The sequence below is a fragment of the Zingiber officinale genome, chromosome 2A, assembly GCF_018446385.1.
Source record: "Zingiber officinale cultivar Zhangliang chromosome 2A, Zo_v1.1, whole genome shotgun sequence".
Taxonomy (NCBI): domain Eukaryota; kingdom Viridiplantae; phylum Streptophyta; class Magnoliopsida; order Zingiberales; family Zingiberaceae; genus Zingiber; species Zingiber officinale.
In genome coordinates, this window is record NC_055988.1 from 84,406,010 (window position 1) to 84,427,049 (window position 21,040).

Here is a 21,040-nt window from a genome sequence, read left to right on the forward strand (position 1 = left end):
ACGTTGTGTGGGCAATGATCTACCGAGATGAGAACCACCCAAAGCCTTCTTCTCCTTGCAAGGTTTGGTCACCACAAGTACTCCAAGAATAGATGAGGTTCGGCCACCACCACCAAGCTTCAAAGGGATGCTTCCTTTCTCTCCTTCTTCTCCAAGCTAGAACCCGGCCACCTTCAAGCTCCAAGAGATGGTGAGGTTCGACCAATGAAGAAGAAAGAAAAGGAAGAGGGAAAAGCAATAGGGTCGGCCACCACCAAGGAGGAAAAGAGAGGAAGAAATAGAATAGAGTTGTCTCCCATGAAGGCACCTCTACCTCCTCTTTTATAATCCTTGGTCTTGGCAAATAAAGAAATTTAAATAAAAACTTCCTTAATTCCTTTGTCATGAAAAGAAAATTTTATTTAATTAAAAAATAATTTCCTTTTCATTATTATCATGGTCAGCCACCTATTAGCTCCAATCAAGGAAAGTTTAATTCACATAAGAATTAAAACTTCCTAATTTGTTTCCGGAAATTTATTAAAAATTTCTCTAATAAGTTTTCCCATCATGGTGGGTTATAAAAGGAACTTTTATAAATTAAAATCTTTCTTTTAAACATATGGATGATTTCCAAAAAGGAAAGTTTTCTCTAAAATTAAAATATCCTTTCAATCTACAAATAAGGAAAGATATCAAATCTTTTCTTAATCTTTTGTAGAAAGGAAATATTTAATTTTAAAACTCTCTTTTAAAATCATGAACATGGTTACAAAAAAGGAAAGTTTTATCAAAATTAAAATCTTCCTATCAATCTACAAATAAGGAAAGATATCAAATCTTTTCTTAATCCTTTATAGAAAGCTATAAAAGGAAAGATTTAAATTTTAAACTTTCTTTTAAAATCATGAACATGGTTACAAAAAAGAAAAGTTTTATCAAAATAAAAATCTTCCTATCAATCTACAAATAAGGAAAGATATCAAATCTTTTCTTAATCATTTGTAAAAAGTTATAAAAGGAAAGATTTAAATTTTAAACTCTCTTTTAAAACCATAGAATCCATATAAGAATTTTTTTTAAAAAAAATAAAATCCTTTTAATTAATTATGGTCGTCCACACCAAGCTTGGACTCAAGCTAGGGCCGACCACCTCACACCTTGGTTTGGCCGGCCCTAGCTTGGGCTCCAAGCTAGGCTTGGCCGACCACCTTAAGGTGGGTATGGGTGGGTATAAATCTCTATATACAAGAGGCTATGATAGGGACCGAGAGGAGGAATTAGTTTTGGTCTCCCGATGAAATTAAGCTTCCCGTGTTCGCCCCGAACACTCAACTTAATTTCATCAATAATAATTCATACCACTAAAAAATTATTATTGAACTACCGCACCAATCCCAAATTACGTTTTGGGCTCCTTCTTATTATGAGTGTGTTAGTCTTCCTGTGTTTAAGATGTCGAATACCCACTAATTAAATGAGTTACTGACAACTCACTTAATTAATATCTTAGTCCAAGAGTAGTACCACTCAACCTCATCATCATGTCGGACTAAGTCCACCTGCAGGGTTTAACATGACAATCCTTATGAGCTCCTCCTGGGGACATTCTCAACCTAGATTACTAGGACACAGTTTCCTTCTATAATCAACAACACACACTATAAGTAATATCATTTTCCAACTTATCGGGCTTATTGATTTATCGAGCTAAATCTCACTCATTGATAAGTCAATGAAATAAATACTAAATATATGTGTTTGTTATTATATTAGGATTAAGAGCACACACTTCCATAATAACTAAGGTCTTATTCTTTTATTAAATCAGTATAAAAAGAACTTACCTTAAATGACCCTACTCAATACACTTGGAGTGTACTTAGTGTAATTTATTAGTCAAGATAAACTAATACCTAATTACACTACGACTATTCCAATGGTTTGTTCCTTTCCATCTTAGTCGTGAGCTACTATTTATAATTTACAAAGATCTGATAACACGATCTTCTGTGTGTGACACCACACACCATGTTATCTACAATATAAATTAATTGAACAACTACACTTAGCAGTAAATGTAAATAATTTGACCAATGTGATTCTTAAATGTTTATACAAAAAGCTAGACTTTTAGTATACACTCTAACATGAATGATATCATAGACAGATACGAGCCCCACATGTGACTCCTCTAGCAGTATCCACGTGCACTAGATCACGAACTTGACATGATCCATCAGGTGCTAGCCTCTTAGATCGACAAAACCTTAGAAGCACTACCGATCTCTTCCGATGGAAGAAAGCGAAGAAGAAGTTGACAAGGAAGAAATAGAGAGAAGGAATTCATCATTTGAATCTTTCCGAGTATAGCTACTTATAGCCTTTAAGGAATATGAAAAGTTAAGGTCTCAATTAATTTATCATTTATGATCTTCATTAATTAGGAAGATGAAGAGTTATAACCTCCATAAATTCTTCATTTATAACCTTTATTATGATGACTCTTCAAATTCTTTATTAATCATCGTTATGATCACTATTTGAATTCTCCATTAATCATCATGATTATGACTATTCAAATTCTCTTTTCTTTGTATCAAATAAATTCATATTTGATCTTGATCTTGACTAACTTCCGATATTTCAAAATTAATTAATAATTCAATTAATTCTTATTTTGAAATAATCAATTGATTAATTTTATTATCTACTAAAATAATCAATAATGTTCATGTTTACGTGTTATGCGTGCGACCCTCTAAGTTTTATACACGAAGGCAGTGTAAATCCATACACAAACTAAGGTAACCGTCTAGCAATAGTTTTTAGCCACCCAACGTGATAAAATTAATATCAATCATAAACTATAAACCACCCTTAACTGATTACTATGTAATTCAATCTCTTAATCTAAGCCTACATCCCAATTAATTCGGTACATTATGCATCATTGCCAAATTAATTGTTTTACTTGATTTCTAAGATATAATAAACTATTCTTAAATGATAAATCATTCCTCCCATGGCCATGGATTTCGAGTCATTAATATCTCTATCAAGCGGCCGAGATGTTAACTCCTAATCCAAGAGAGCGATGAATCCTCTATTGACTCAACACTATTTTCTCTACGCTTTTCCATACACCTAACTACCGTATTAATCATAATCCGATTAAAGACTACTTTTAACGATGTCAAAACACATAACTCCACGTATAGAATAAATGAAGGTCTCAAATCAAAATATCAATTATGCTCGGTCATAAAAGGAATAACCAATGATGCTTAATATGTGGTCTCCTCTTAAGTGAATCGTGTCTAGTGTACCTCTAAACTCAAGGCACCCCAAGTACAACTTGGATATTCATCCCTTGGTTTATCTTGACCTAGTCATACTCAGTGTTGATCTAGATATCCATGCCCCGTATAGATATTCATCTGATCAAGAATTGTTTTCAAATTAATATACCTTTTAATTTGTGAAACTTTATCATTAATCATATACGTACAGAAAAGTAAATAATTAATGATAAATACTTGTCTTTATAAAATAATTATCTATAAAATATATAAAAAGTGTCTTGACACATAAGTGCTCACACTAATATTACTATCAGACATAGCTAAGTTGATTATTACCTGATTGATTTATAGAACTGGATAAGGATCGAATTCTAATAAAGATCGAAGTATTATCTTTTCATATGATGGTTAGCTTTGATTTTTTAATTTACCCCTTCTAATAATATGGGATAGTGAGGAGGACCATCAAGATGACAAATTGCCCTTGTTACGTGAAAGAAGATATATTATAGCTTCAATTTATAGATGGCTATCAACTAGTTAAGGATGAAAGGAATTTTTTTAAGGAGACATGTCTCTAAGGACCATTTACCTTATTACAATAAATTTAGATAGTGCTTGTTGGATGGAATATGAGTGGGTAATAGTAAAGAGATTGAAAATTTATGCTTAGTTTAGAAAATTGATGGTGGATCTTACAGATCCAATCCCCAAACTTGAAAATAAGTGATTACTTAACAAAATAGGATGAATAAAATTCCCTCTATTTTCATTTCCCATTTCTCATTTCTATCCTTCTCATTCTTATTCTCATCCGGTTTTCGCAAATCAAACACTCTGGTTTTCACAAATCAAACACTCCCTTAGTCTCTAATCAACTGTCAGCCGGCGGAGACTTTTAGGCTACCTGATTGATGCTATAGAAACCGGCTGATTTGAAATTGGATTAACAAAGATTATATTAAATTTAATATTATAATATAAGCATTATAATATTGATATTATAAATTTGTTTATTCATTTATAAGCTTGTTTATAAGCAGAGTTAGTGAATTACATTGAACCCGTGTTTAAACTGGTTCAAGCCATATTTCACCTACGGCACGCTTCAAGGAAGAGGCCTCCATCGATCAGCAAAGTCATCGAGGTTTTGAAGCGCGCAATCTTCCCCTCGTCGCTGAGCTTGAACTCGAAGAATCGCAGCAGCACCGCTGTGAATATCTTCATTTGTCGGTAGGCAAACTCTTTCCCCAAGCACAGCCTTGGCCCAGCCTGAAAGCAAACAACACAAGCAGCCTCAAACTCGTGCAATGTTCGGACCGTAAAACTGAACACTTGGATCGTTTCTTACTTGGAAAGCTGTGAATTTGTATGGGCTTTCAGGTTGGAAGATGCCATCGTCGTTCAGCCACCTCTCCGGGCAAAAAGCTTCGGCATCTGCACCCCACAAGTACTCCATCCTCCCCATTGGGTATGGCTGGTAGAACACAACATCATCTTTTCTTACAGTGTAGCCTCCAGGCAGAGTGTCGTCCGAGAAGCAAACCTTACCGTCCTGTAATTGCAAATCATTCCAAAAAATTAGCTTCCTTATGATACTTTCATAGTGAAGGGAGTCTTAGCATAATAATAAAATTATTACCGTGTGACTATTTTATAATGTAGGATAAGACGGTGTATTCGATACTACTACAATTTACAAACTAAATGGACACTTACCATGGGGCCAGGAGGATACAGCCTAAGTGTTTCAGTGAGCGCAGCATGAAGATAATGCATTTTGTTAAGCGAATCCTCGCTTATCTTCCCCGCGAACGCATCGAAAGCCACCGCAGGCTCCGTGGCTTCAGTCACTTCCATGACTTCTTTGTGAATCTTCTCCTGAACAGAAGGGTTCTTGCAAATCAAGAAGAAGAACCATGCCAGTGTGCCTGCTGTGCTATCTTTCCCAGCGAGCACAAAGTTCAGCATTATGTCCCTCAAGAACTGAAGGCTGATGCTTTGTGGATCCTTTTTTCGCTCGTCCAGAAATCTCGACAGGATATCTTCGTTCTGTTCTCCGATTCATATCAAATAAGAAACATTAGTCTTTTGGCAGAGGAGGAGATTGATGGTGTCAAAGGAGTTGCTTACTGATTTATTTCCTGTTTCTGAAGGCTGTTCGATCCTGATACTGATCAATCTGTGCACATACTCATTGACAAGCTTGATTTTATCTCTGAGTTTTGCTTCAGATCCAATGTTCAGATACCTCATAACCTTCCACAACGGGTTTACATATCGCAGAATGAGCATCTCGTTGGCGACATCGAACGATTTCGCAAACTCATTCCCCTCCTGATCAGAGCTGTCCAAGCAATTCAACTCTACTCCGAACCCAATTCTGAATATCGAGTCCATTGTCGACTTCATCAGTAGGTCCTGTCGGTCGCAAAATTCAGGCTTTAGGGATGAACTCACAAACCAAAACGACTTCATATATATATATATGCTTACCTGAACATCGAACTTCTCGTTACTTTTAGCACAGGATGAAACGACATGAGCAAGCTTAGATGCATTTTTTCTGAAGATTGGAGAGCTGAAGTCTCTCAGGGTCTTTGTGGCGAACACATAACTGGCAAGCTTTCTCTGGCGGCGCCACTCATCGCCATCGACAGAGAAAATTCCATCGCCAAACATATCTTTCAGGTTCTCATAGTGCAGCCACCCCTGAAAACAAAATCATGTACCAGATTGTTACCTCAACACTAAGTCCGACCATAGACTACTTGTTTTCCTTGGGAGACGAAGGCCTACTGGATTATAAAAAAAGAAAAAAGAAAATCATATAGTTTTCGCCAGTACCTTGCCATAATTCTGGAAATTGGTCTTGAGGAAGTACTCTACGACGATAGGATCGGCGGTGTAGATGTACTGGCAGAAGGGACTCGAGAACCTGAAGGTCTTGTGCTTGCGCGAGAGCTCGGTGTGGTAGTCGTAAATCCTTGGGATGTTGACAATTTGATGCAGAATTGTCCCAATTGCAGGAGCATACTGCTTCTGCTTATTGTTGTTGTTGCTGGGGCTGCTGTTTGATCGGCGGAGAAACACAAAGGCGCACGCAGCTGACAACAGAAGGCCTAATGTCGCCATGACAGTGAGCAAGTCCATGCTTGCTGCAGGTGAAGTAGCTGGTGTTTTTGGTCACTTGGGAAGAGGGGGAAGGATAGAAATGGTGGAATTGGATGAGGAACAAGTCTTCCTTCATATGCGGAGGCTGACCAAGTCTAAATCGTTTTTTCAACAATAATCGAGGCTGACAAAATCTACATCGTTTTTTCAACAATAATTTTTTCAACAATAATCGAGGCTGACAAAGCCTACATCGTTTTTTCAACAATAATCGAGGCTGACAAAGCCTATATCGTTTTTTCAACAGTGGAGGTAAAGCCTCTCCCGGCCAGGTCCCCACGATGATGTGATCTGTCCGGAAAAGACTGGACTTGGTCGGTCCGGTTTGTGACGGTAGATATGGTAGTGATTATTCCGAGGACGGACCAAAATGTAAAATTATCCGAATTATTAAAAATATTTTTAAAATATTAACACCTGTTAAACATCCTATATCATTATTTTGACAAACATTTAATTAATTTTTAATTTACATTTTTTATTATCTTTTTACATAATTAAAAGAAGAGATTTGGTACAATAATAAAATTGTTACACTGACTTTATTGTACTGGTTCAAGTTGATGGTATGATTTTTTTTTAGGACGGATTAATTTTTTTATTTTTTCATATAATTGAGCTTAGAGCCTAAAAGTTTATTAAATGACAGAACATAGTCATCACATTACACATAGGCCCTTGAGCTTCTCAATATACAAAACAAGCCATTAACTACAAGACCGTTAACGAGGCAGCTCTCCTCGCTGCCATGGCCCTGACAAGCTCCACATACTCGTCCATGTCCGACATCGCCCCATTCATCGACCCTCCGCAAGGAATCGTGCCGCCCATCCCACCAGTCGAGGAAGCTTTTCTGCATCCAAAAACATACTTTTTGAGCTTCTCTTGCGCCGGATCCACCAAAGCAGCTTCCCGCTAAGATGTCCTAGAAGTCGACGGTGTCGCTGCTGAAGAACTCCTTCCCTTTGCTTCATTCTGCAAAGGCCCCTTTCTGAAGCACCTGCTCGATCTGCCCTGTCAGCTTAGTCATCGTCGCCGCCTTCGTCTGCATGAAAAGCCTTAGTGGTGTTAGTTTGTGGTGTATTTAAAGAGTCTTAGAGATGTGTAGTATAATCAATCATTTTTCTTCATTGTAAGAAAGTATTCTAGAAGTTATTTTCCTCCTCGTTTTTTTTTCATTTTTCACATTAGTGTGTGCACGTGTCTTTGGGTATGATATCAACAGTTTCTAAGCCAACATCTGGTATCAGAGCGATGTTAGTATAGAACTCCTAAGTTAGTATTGAACACTCAAGAATCCACGATTCCACAATAATGTCGGGTGTCCCACAAGCTGCTGCGAAGGAGAACGACGGAGTGTCATTTCCCTATCCAACGCTAAGTCCTTACAATTATACTGTGTGGGTAATCAAGACAGAAGCGATTCTTGATGCCCAGGGAGTCTGAGAGGCGGTGGAGCCAGCGAAAGGAGCCCAGCTGGATGCAAAGAAGGACAAAAAGGCGTGTGCATACATCTTGCAGTGTGTCCCTGAAGACATCCTTATCTAGATCGCAAAAAAAAAAAAAAAGACGACAAAGGAAGTCTTGGACAGCCTCAAGATGAGGTATCTTGGCAGTGATCGGGTGAAGAAGGCACGGTTACAGATGTTGAAGAGCAAGTTCTACGCCCTCCGGATGAAAGAGACAGAGACGATTGATGATTTTGCTAGCAAACTGAGCGACATGAGCATCAAGTTCTCCACTCTTGGTGTCACACTTGAAGACTGCTCTTTGGTAAAGAAGTTGCTTGATTCTGTCCCTGATAAATTCTTTCCTATTATTGCTGGTATTGAGCAGTTCCACAACCTTGAGACAATACCATTTGAGGAGACTATAGGATGACTGAAGGCGTACGAGGAACGAGTATTACGATTACGTGGCAATACCAACAGCGCTGAAGGTGAGCTCCTACTTACTCATGTCACATGGAAAATGCGACAAAAGGAGAGCAACGAGGACATTTCGTCAGGAGGCAAGGGGTGTGGGTCCAGGAGCCCTGGTCGTGGAAAATAGCGTGGGCATGGGCGAGGGTGCGGTCGTGGCCGTGGTACACCGCGCTAAGATAGTGCAGGAGGCACTAGTAGCAACGACAGAGGCATTCGTGACAAGAGCCATATAAAGTGTTTCAATTGTGAGAAAATGAGGTATTATGCGTCCGAATGCTACAACAAGCGTCATGATGATGAGGCTGTTGGATGCTACTCGGAAAACCTAATGGTTCCACTGTACAAAAATTTTGTACAAAGGTCTGAACCTTTTCCTAGCTACCATGTGTTCTTTTAAATTAAACTTGGATCGCCTGCGGAACTTAATACGTTTGATCCAAAGTTTAATCTATTTGTTCTTTTAGGTTTAGACTCGAATCTCCTGCGGAACTTAACACGTTCGATCCAAATCACCTAAGTTATTAATTTCATTAAATATTAGTTTCCAAAATTGGCTTCCAGTACTGACGTGGCGAGGCACATGACTTTCTTGGATATGGGAACAACCACCACTGACTAGACAAAGCCTTTTAAGGAAAGTTAATATTTAATTTCCTTAAATAACTTTAGGTCAACCGAAAAGAACAATCAAATCACAAGGAAAAGAAAAAAACAAAAGAACACAACATCGAAAATAAATTCGAAATACTAGAATCGCATGCCTTTTGTATTTGGTATTATTTTCAAAAATAACTAGTATGATGCGGAAAGGAAAAATACTAGTTATACCTTTTAGAAAGACCTCTTGATCTTCTATCGTATTCCTCTTCTAACCTTGGACGTTGTGTGGGCAACGATATTCCAAGATGAGGACCACCTAGCACCTTCTTCTTCTTCCTTCAAGTTTCGGCCAAACACCAAAATCCAAGGATGAAGAACCTTTTCCACCAACTAAGCTCCAAGGGATGCAAGCTTTCTCTCCTTCTTCTTCTTCTTCTCCAAGTAGTATCCAGCCTCCACAAAAGCTCCAAGCAAGGAAGAGTTTCGGCCACCACAAAGAGGAAGAGAGGGAGAGAGGATGGCCGGCCACAACACCAAGGAAAAGAGGGAGAGAATAATAGAGGTTGTGTCTCATGAAGGCACCCCAACCCCCTCTTTTATATTCCTTAGCTTTGGTAAATAAGGAAATTTAATTACAATAAAATTTCCTTAACTTTTCTTGACAACAATTAATTAAGAAAAATTAAATAAAATTTCCTAATCAATTCATCATGGCCGCCCACCTCATGGAGAGCAAACAAGATAATTTTTAATCAACAATTAAAAATTCCTTATTTGTCTTCGGAAATTTTAAAAAATAAAATTTCCCTTTAAAATCCCTTCATGGTTGATAAAAAGAAATTTCTATAATTTTAATTTTTCAACATGTGAATAATTTACAAAGAGAAAAAATAAAATATCTTTCCTATCTACAAATAAGGAAAGAGATCTAATCTCTTTTCTTAATCTTTTGTAGAACAGATATTTTAATTTTAATTCTCTCCAATAAATTATATCTTCCACATAAGAAAAATTTAAAATTAAAATTCTTTTAAATTTAATGGGGGCCGGCCACCTAAGCTTGGGTTCAAGCTAGGGCCGACCACCCATGAATCAAGGCTTGGCCGACCTTAGCTTGATCCACAAGCTAGCTTGGCCGACCCCCTTATCATGGGTATGTAGGTGGGTATAGGTGGGTATAGTACTCTATAAATAAGAGGCTACGATAGGGACCGAGAGGAGGAATTGGTTTTGGTCTCTTGATAAAATTAAGCATCCCGTGTTCGCCCCAAACACACAACTTAATTTTATCAATAATAATTCATTCCACTAGAGAACTATTATTGAACTACCGCACCAATCCCAAATTACATTTTTGGGCTCCTTCTTATTATGAGTGTATTAGTCTCCTTGTGTTTAAGATGTCGAATGACCACTAATTAAGTGAGTTATTGACAACTTATTTAATTAATATCTTAATCCAAGAATAGTACCACTCAACCTTATCGTCATGTCGGACTAAGTCCACCTGCAGGGTTTAACATGACAATCCTTATGAGCTCATCTTGGGGACATTATCAACCTAGATTACTAGGACACAATTTCCTTCTATAATCAACAACACACACTATAAGTGATATGATTTCCCAACTTATCGGGCTTATTGATTTATCGAACTAAATCTCACCCATTGACAAATTAAAGAAATAAATATCAAATATATGTGCTTGTTATTATATTAGGATTAAGAGCACACACTTCCATAATAACTGAGGTCTTTGTTCCTTTATAAGTCAGTATAAAAGAAACGACCTCTTATGGTCCTACTCAATACACTCTAAGTGTACTAGTGTAATTATATAGTCAAGATAAACTAATTCCTAATTACACTACGACCTTCCAATGGTTTTTTCCTTTCCATTTTGGTCGTGAGCTACTGTTTATAATTTATAAGGTACTGATAACATCATCTTCTGTATGTGACACCACATACTATGTTATCTACAATATAAATTAATTGAACAACTACAACTAAATGTAGATAATTTGACCAAATGTGATTCTTTATTCAAAATAAATGTTTACAAAAGCTTAGGCTTTCAGTATGCACTCTAACTATCTCCCACTTATACTAATGACTAAGCTGTCGTATCTTCTACCATACATCTGATTCCCATTCCCTCCACATGCCGATCGAAAGCTTTTGCCGGAAGGGCTTTAGTGAAAGGATCTGCTAGGTTATCTGCTGATGCAATCTTGGCAATGACAACTTCTCCTCACTTCACGATATCTCGTATCAGGTGGTACTTGCGCTCTATATGTTTACTTTCCTTATGGGCTCGTGGTTCCTTCGAGTTTGCAACTACACCGCTATTATCACAATAAATTATGATGATTTTGGGCAAACCAGGAATCACATCTAAGTCCATTAGAAAGTTCCTGAGCCATACTGCTTCTTTAGCCGCCTCAGAGGCTGCTGCATACTCAGCTTCCATGGTTGAGTCCGAAACGCATTTCTGCTTAACACTCCTCCATGCAATGGCTCCACCTCCTAAAGTAAACACATAGCCTGATGTAGACTTACTGTTGTCCCTATCTGATTGGAAATCTGAATCCGTGTAACCCACAGGGAGCAAATCGTCTGCTTGGTAAACTAGCATATAATCTCTAGTCCTTCTCAGGTACTTTAATATATGATTTATCACAGTCCAATGTCCTTGTCCAGGGTTACTCTGATATCTGCTAACCATGCCCACGGCAAAACAGATATCAGGTCTCGTACATGGCATTGCATACATTAGGCTTCCTACAGCCGAAGCATAAGGAATTGCTTTCATGTCCTCTATCTCCTTTGATGTCTTCGGAGACATTTCTTTAGATAGAGCTACTCCATGCCTAAAAGGTAAGAAACCTTTCTTGGAATCCTGCATGCTAAAATGAGTAAGGATTGTATCTATATATGAAGCTTGGGATAGACACAACATTCTTTTCTTGCGATCCCTTATAACTTTGATCCCAAGAATGTGTGCACAATCTCCTAAGTCCTTCATATCAAATTGTTTGGACAACCATACCCTTACGTCCGATAATACCTTGGCATTGTTGCTAATTAACAAAATATCATCTACCTATAGTACAAGAAATACCACCATGTTTCCGTTACACTTCTTGTATACACAAGACTCATCCGGACACTGAATAAATCCATATAACTGGATTACTTCATTAAACCGGATGTTCCAAGACCTTGAAGCTTGCTTCAGTCCATAAATGAACCGATTGAGCTTGCACACTAGATGCTCTTTGCCTTTTTCAATAAACCCTTTTGGTTGCTTCATATGGATATTCTCTTCAAGACTTCCATTAAGGAAAGCTGTCTTGACATCCATTTGTCAAATCTCATAATCCATATGAGCAGTAATGGATAAGAGTATCCGGATAGACTTAAGCATGGCTACCGGTGAAAAGGTCTCCTCATAATCGATTCCCTCTTTCTGAGTGTACCCTTTCGCAACAAGCCTAGCTTTGAAGGTTTCTACCTTCCCGTCTGTCCCTCTTTTCCTTTTGTAGATCCACTTGCATCCAACGGCTTTTACACCATCAGGTGGTTCTACGAGCTCTCAGACCTTATTAGAGTATATAGACTCTATTTCAGAATTCATTGCCTTTTGGCAAGATGCTGCATCTATATCTTAGAGTGCTTCTTCATATGTTTGGGGATCAGGTTCATGTTTACCCGGGATCAAGTCCGAAGATTCTCCCAAAAACATGAATCTTTCAGGCTGCCTTACAACCCTCCCACTACGACGAGGCACTGTCTGTGGTTGTGTATCATGTGTGACACGTGTTGCAGTCTCTTGTGGTACTTCATCTTGTACTGTTGGTACTGAAGTAGACGTGTCCTCTCTAAGTTCTTCTAAAACAACTTTGCTACTGGGCTTGTGATCCATTATATAGTCTTCTTCTAAAAACTGGGCATTGGTGCTAACAATGACCTTCTGGTCTTTAGGACTATAAAATAAACCACCTTTCGTTCCTCTGGGATACCCCATAAACACGCGAACTTCTGTACGAGATTCTAACTTATCGGCATCTGGTTTCAGCACATGTGCTGGACTACCCCAAATCCGAATATATCTTAGACTGAGCTTTTGCCCATTCCACAATTCTGTGGGAGTAGAAGAAACTGATTTAGAAGGTACTAAGTTCAGAATGTACACTGTCGTTTGCAGAGCGTATCCCCAAAACGAATTTGGTAATTCCGAATAACTCATCATCGATCTAAGCATCTCCATAAGAGTCCTATTCCTTCGTTCTGCCACACCATTCTGTTGGGGTGTACCAGGTGCGGACAGTTGGGATTGAATCTCGGCCTCTGATAAGTAATTCCTAAACTCTCCTAAGAGGTATTCGCCACCACGATCAGACCGTAGTGTCTTGATACTTTTACCTAGTCGTTTCTCCACATCATCCTTGTACTCTTTGAACTTATCAAAGCACTCGGACTTGCGACGCATTAGGTAAATGTATCCGTATCTTGAATAATCGTCTATAAAAGAGACAAAATATTGAAAACCACCTCTTGCTTGGACAGACATAGGACCACACAAATCAGAATGAACCAATTATAACACTTCTTTGGCTCTATACCCCTTGGCCTTAAAAGGCCTCTTGGTCATTTTACCTTCCAAGCAAGATTCACAAGTTGGAAAATTTTCCAACTCTAATGAACCCAAAAGTCCATCGGCCATAAGCCTTTGAATCCTACTTAAGTTAATATGACCAAGCCTTAGATGCCAAAGATATGCTTGGTTCATTTCCGAAGGTTCTTTCTTTTATTTGAGTTAGAAGATGAGTTATAAATTTCTATATTTTGCTTTGTGGGAGAAATTGGATTTAAAGTATACAAATTGCCAACTAATGCACCAGAACCGATAATCACTTTATTTCTCTTAATAACTACATCGTTACTAAAGGAAACTGAATATCTATCCAAAAACAGTTTAGAAACTGAAATTAAATTCTTTCTGAAATTGGGTACATAAAGACAATTTCTTAAAACTAAATTTCTATTTCTATTAAAAGATAAGTAGACGTCTCCCACTGCAACAGCCGCCATCTTAGTAGCATTGCCCATGTAGACGGTAATCTCTCCTTCAGTTAGTCGTCGGGTTTCCTGGAACCCCTGCAAGGAATTGCAGACATGATCAGTGGCTCCCGTATCTACACACCAGGTGCTGGTAGATAACACCGCTAAACATGTTTCAACAACTAGAGCATGAGATATACCTTTGTTGTTCTGATTCCTACGAGGACAGTCCGCCTTCCAATGCCCTGACTGCTTGCAGATGAAGCACTTACCCTTCATTCCAACTTTAGGTCCCGTACTCTGAGATTTATTCACTTTCTTTGCTGAACCAACTTGTTTCTTCTTCTTCTTTCCTTTCGGTTTAGAAGTAGAACCATTTTCGCATAGTGAATATGAGAATTGTGTCGAAACAAACCTTCTGCTGCGTGTCAGTAGTTCCGCCAATGAATATACCCTTTTGTTCATATTGTAATTCAGGCGGAATTGCTCAAAACTTCTAGGTAGTGTTTGGAGGATCATATCGATCTGGGTTTCCCCATCAATTTCTCCTCCAAGGATCTGTATTTCGTTCAGATAAGCCATCATCTTTAGGATATGATCTCTCACAGGAGTACCCTCTTGCATGGTGGCTGTCATTATCTTTCTCATGGCTTCTTGTCTAGAAGCCCGATCCTGATGACCAAAGAGTTCCTTGAAATTGTTCATAATATCATAAGCTGTTGGTAAATCTTGATGCTGATGTTGCAATACATTTGACATTGAAGCCAAAATGTAACACCGCGCCATCTCATCCGCCTTTACCCATTTCTTATGATATTCAATCTCCTCTTGGGTAGATTCACCAGTGGGTGCATCAGAGCAAGGTTCAGTCAGTACAAACTTATAGCTTTCAGCAGTAAGAACAATGTCCAGGTTCCTTTTCCAATCTATGTAGTTAGGACCAGTAAGTCTATTCTGTTGTAGTATGATGGACAGTGGGTTGAAAGTCATCCTAAGAATCATAAATAACTTTTGGTCAGAACTCTAAATTTAGAATAATATTGATTCCTTAAACAATACTATTTTAAATTAACCGACACCTCAAAACACTGCGAATATTGTATGCCACGATAGTGTGGACGTATACAAATTCAGTATTTGTAAAAAGGAGGGTTTAACCCATTAATTTTATTATCTTGTCAATCTAACTTTTTGACAAATAAAAATTAATAGTTGGTATCCTTTGATCACACGAATAATAGCAGTGATTCCGATGGGGAGGATACTATTAAACGTGCCTAAGTGTATACCACTACTTGACACTAAGTCCATTAATAAGATTGTGCCCCTTCCGATGGGGAAGATCACACACTCTTAATTAACTTCCTATAGTCATCCAAAATGGAAGTTTGTTCTAGTGATCCACAAACAAGCTCATCCGATATGGAGGAAGGCACTCAGAGCCAACGCGCAAGCTTGTTTGCATCACTTACAAACCAGTAATGGAGACCGTGGAATTTATTTAAAATCCCTCTCCCACTTAGTTATTTATAAATGAGGAATTTTAACTATGCTAGCCTACTAAACATGTATACTAACATGCACACACAACACAATATAAAAGCAATAAATAGAAAATCTAATTTTCAACTATTATGGCTTTTATCTATTGTTGTCCTCCGTGTGTCGCCAACTCTAGCTGCTGTCATCTTTGGCCACCGCCACCGGGTCTTGCTGTCGCATCCATCTTGCTCCTTGTTCTGCTGCGCCTCTGGTCCTCAAAAAGGTTCCACGCCTTGCAAGATTCGATCCGCGACATAAATAGAATTTTACATTTTTCGATCCTATATTCCTCGAAGGAATGTACATGTAAACTAGATCGAACATAAAATAAAAATTTACATCCATCGATCCTATATTCCATAAAAGGAATGTACATGTACTTAGATCAAAAATAAAATTCTAATAAAACTAAATACAGCTCCTGCTGTATTTTATAATACAATCATGCACACACATATAATTGCCCTTGACATGTCCAAGGGTCCAATCACACACATAAAAAACTATAAGCCATAATAGTTGGATCCTGCATCCACAAAGTTAGCATATCCTACTATTAACCTGCCTAAATTATGTATGACATGTGCATAATTAAACTAATACCAAATACACAGAGGCAAAACCCTAGCTTTGATACCAATTGTTGGTTGCTACTCGGAAAACCTAATGGTTCCACTGTACAAAAATTTTGTACAAAGGTCTGAACCTTTTCCTAGCTACCATGTGTTCTTTTAAATTAAACTTGGATCGCCTGCGGAACTTAACACGTTTGATCCAAAGTTTAATCTATTTGTTCTTTTAGGTTTAGACTCGGATCTCTTGCGGAACTTAACACGTTAGATCCAAATCACCTAAGTTATTAATTTAATTAAATATTAGTTTCCAAAATTGGCTTCCAGTACTGACGTGGCGAGGCACATGGCCTTCTTGGATATAGGAACAACCACCACCGACTAGACAAAGCCTTTTAAGGAAAGTTAATATTTAATTTCCTTAAATAACTTTATGTCAACCGAAAAGAACAATCAAATCACAAGGAAAAGAAAAAAAACAAAAGAACACAACATCGAAAATAAATTCGAAATACTAGAATCGCATGCCTCTTGTATTTGGTATTATTTCCAAAAATAACTAGTATGATGCGGAAAGGAAAAATACTAGTTATACATTTTAGAAAAACCTCTTGATCTTCTATCGTATTCTTCTTCTAACCTCGGACGATGTGTGGGCAACGATCTTCCAAGATGAGGACCACCTAGCACCTTCTTCTTCTTCCTTCAAGTTTCGGCCAAACACCAAAATCCAAGGATGAAGAACCTTTTCCACCAACTAAGCTCTAAGGGATGCAAGCTTTCTCTCCTTCTTCTACTTCTTCTCCAAGTAGTATCCAGCCTTCACAAAAGCTCCAAGCAAGGAAGAGTTTCGGCCACCACAAAGAGGAAGAGAGGGAGAGAGGATGGCCGGCCACAACACCAAGGAAAAGAGGGAGAGAATAATAGAGGTTGTGTCTCATGAAGGCACCCCAACCCCCTCTTTTATATTCCTTAGCTTTGGTAAATAAGGAAATTTAATTACAATAAAATTTCCTTAACTTTTCTTGACAACAATTAATTAAGAAAAAATAAATAAAATTTCCTAATCAATTCATCATGGCCGCCCACCTCATGGAGAGCAAACAAGACAATTTTTAATCAACAATTAAAAATTCCTTATTTGTCTTCGAAAATTTTAAAAAATAAAATTTCCCTTTAAAATTCCTTCATGGTTGATAAAAAGAAATTTCTATAATTTTAATTTTTCAACATGTGAATAATTTACAAAGAGAAAAAATAAAATATCTTTCCTATCTACAAATAAGGAAAGAGATCTAATCTCTTTTCTTAATCTTTTGTAGAAGAGATATTTTAATTTTAATTCTCTCCAATAAATTATATCTTCCACATAAGAAAAATTTAAAATTATTTTTTTTTAAAATTTAATGGGGGTCGGCCACCTAAGCTTGGGTTCAAGCTAGGGCTGGCCACCCATGAATCAAGGCTTGGCCGGCCCTAGCTTGATCCACAAGCTAGCTTGGCCGGCCCCCTTATCATGGGTATGAAGGTGGGTATAGTTGGGTATGATACTCTATAAATAAGAGGCTACGATAGGGACCGAGAGGAGGAATTGGTTTTGGTCTCCCGATAAAATTAAGCATCTCGTGTTTGCCCCGAACACACAACTTAATTTTATCAATAATAATTCATTCCACTAGAGAACTATTATTGAACTACCGCACCAATCCCAAATTACATTTTTGGGCTTCTTCTTATTATGAGTGTGTTAGTCTCCCTGTGTTTAAGATGTCGAATATCCACTAATTAAGTGAGTTACTGACAACTCATTTAATTAATATCTTAATCCAAGAATAGTACCACTCAACCTTATCGTCATGTCGGACTAAGTCCACCTGCAGGGTTTAACATGACAATCCTTATGAGCTCATCTTGGGGACATTATCAACCTAGATTACTAGGACACAGTTTCCTTCTATAATCAACAACACATACTATAAGTGATATCATGTCCCAACTTATCGGGCTTATTGATTTATCGAACTAAATCTCACCCATTGACAAATTAAAGAAATAAATATCAAATATATGTGCTTGTTATTATATTAAGATTAAGAGCACACACTTCCATAATAACTGAGGTCTTTGTTCCTTTATAAAGTCAGTATAAAAGAAACGACCTTTTATGGTCCTACTCAATACACTCTAAGTGTACTAGTGTAATTATATAGTCAAAATAAACTAATTCCTAATTACACTACGACCTTCCAATGATTTGTTCCTTTCCATTTTGGTCGTGAGCTACTGTTTATAATTTATAAGGTACTGATAACATCATCTTCTGTATGTGACACCACATACTATGTTATCTACAATATAAATTAATTAAACAACTACAACTAAATGTAGACAATTTGACCAAATGTGATTCTTTATTCAAAATAAATGTTTACAAAAGCTTAGGCTTTCAGTATACACTCTAACAGAGGCTCATCTCACTTATGCCACCGATGAAGAACCGGCACTGATGATGATCGTGTCCCACGAGGAGTCTCACACTAGGCGTGAGCGGCAGGATACCATTTTGCTTAGTGAAAATATGTTGCTACCGGGGATGTATCGTGACGTTAAGAAAGGAGATAAAGATGTTTGGTACCTTGACAACAGTGCCAGCAACCACATGACTGGCCATTGCGAGAAGTTTCAAGAACTAGATGAAACCATCACCGGGAGGGTGAGGTTTGACGATGGATCAACCATTGAGATCATGGGCAAGGGGACGGTTGTGTTCGAATGCAAGAACGACGATCAGAAGGCTCTCCATGAGATATACTACATTCCAAAACTTTGTAGTAATATCATAAGTCTTGGTCAATTGACAGAAGCTGGGAATGAGGTGCATATGGAAGAAGATACCATGAAGGTGATTGATAGGAGCGGGAAGCTCTTGATGCTGGTAAAGTAAACACAGAATCGCTTATACAAGATAACCTTGAAGATATTCAAGCAAGTCTGTCTCCTAGCAAGACTAGAAGACCCAACCTAGTTATGGCATGCAAGGCTCGGGCATGTCAATTTCCATGAGTTGAAGTTGTTGGGTGAGAAGAAATTGGCGGTTGATGTGCCACTATTGCTCCAGCCGAACAAGCTTTGCGAGGTGTGTGTGATCGCTAAGCATGCAAGGTCACCATTCTCGTGCCAAGCAAACTTTAGAGCGAAGAAGCTATTGGAACTTCTCCATGCTGATATTTGTGGGCTAATCACACCATGTACACTCGCCGATAACAAGTATTTCCTTTTGATTGTTGATGATTTCATAAGGTGGATGTGGTGTTTATATTGGCAGCAAAGAATGATGCTTTCCAAGCATTCAAGAAGTTCAAATTCTTGACGGAGAACAAGGCTGAACACAAGATCAGAACACTCCGGACAGACTGGGGCGGTGAGTTTCTATCCACGGAGTTCATTCGGTTCTGTGAAAAATGAAGGAATCAAACGACACCTCACGACTCCCTACACACCCTAACAGAATGGTGTTGTGGAGCGTTAGAACCGCACCGTGATGGTTATGGCCAGATCTCTCCTCAAGGGTACACACATACCGGCAAGGTTCTGGGGAGAGGCGGTTAGACATGCTGTCTATCTGCTAAACCGTCTCCCAACTAAAGCGCTGGGAGAATGTACCCCATTTGAAGCTTGGATAGGGAGAAAGTCACATCTCGCCCACTTGAGAGTATTCGGTTGTGTTGCATATGTGAAAAATACAGCCCCTGATCTTAAGAAACTTGACGACAGAAGCTCACCCATGGTATACTTGGGTGTCGAGGAAGGCTACAAAGCTCATCGTGTATTTGATCTAAGGCATGGCAAGCTACAAATAAATAGAGATGTAATACAACAACAACATCCAAGCCTTTTCCCACTAGGTGGGGTCGGCTGTATGAATCCTTTTATGCCATTGAGCTCTATCTCCTATTATATCATCATCTATATTTAAATAAATTTTATCTTGTTCTATTGTTGCTAACCAAGTCTTTTTTGGTCTTCCTCTTCCTCGTTTGATATGCATATTTATCATAGTTTCACATCGCCTAACTGGAGCATTTATTGGTCGTCTAAGTACATGTCCGTACCATCTTAAATGTGTCTCTCGGAGTTTTCCCTCAATAGATGCAACTCCGACTTTCTCTCTAATGCTCTCATTTCTTATTTTATCCATCTTCGTATGTCCACACATCCACCTTAACATCCTCATCTCTGCAACTCTCATCTTATGCTCATGGAATTGTGAATGGACATGGAATACAGGTGCTAACAAGGATGAAAACTTACCGGAGTTTATGGTGGTGGATGCATTCGACACCGACGAGGTAATTGTTGCAGCAGACGTTGAGGCAGGGGCGGAACATGTCACACCACCGGAAACAGCCGTAGTACCCATGCCAAGAGCGTCAAGTCCATCTACACCACCATCGAACGCCCATGCAGTTACCTTGCCTCTAGTAAGAAACACACCCGAGTCTCATGAAGGGCCAGTCCATTTTAGATCCATTGTCGATATCTATGCCAACACTGAGGAAGTGGTTGGTGTTGACGATGAAGATAATAAGGTGATGATGGTGATGTCTGAAGAGCCGATGTGTTACCAAGAGACTGCAACCAAGGCTTACTGGTATGAAGCAATGGAGGAAGAGCTGAGATTTATTGAGATGAACAAGACCTGGACCCTAACTAAGCTCCCATTAGGTCACAAACATATCAGCCTAAAGTGGGCGTTCAAACTGAAGAAAGATTCAACGGGGAAAGTCGTTAAGCACAAAGCAAGATTAGTGGCTAAAGCCTATGTACAAAGACAAGGCATCAACTTTGAAGAGGTGTTTGCACCTGTCGCTAGCC

The 21,040-nt window shown here is 38.4% G+C and overlaps 1 protein-coding gene across 1 annotated transcript; it reads right to left on the bottom strand.

Annotated features, from left to right (window-relative positions):
• Positions 1–4,279: 4,279 nt before the first annotated feature.
• On the bottom strand, positions 4,280–6,593 carry LOC122041388 (cytochrome P450 704C1-like). The gene is made up of 6 exons (XM_042601043.1): positions 6,132–6,593; positions 5,781–5,996; positions 5,418–5,705; positions 5,004–5,336; positions 4,636–4,839; positions 4,280–4,556 (listed from the first exon to the last, which is right to left on the bottom strand). The coding sequence occupies exons 1-6, from the start codon at positions 6,435–6,437 to the stop codon at positions 4,377–4,379; spliced, it is 1,527 nt and encodes a 508-aa protein (XP_042456977.1). The 5' UTR covers positions 6,438–6,593; the 3' UTR covers positions 4,280–4,376.
• Between the last annotated feature and the right edge of the window lie 14,447 nt (positions 6,594–21,040).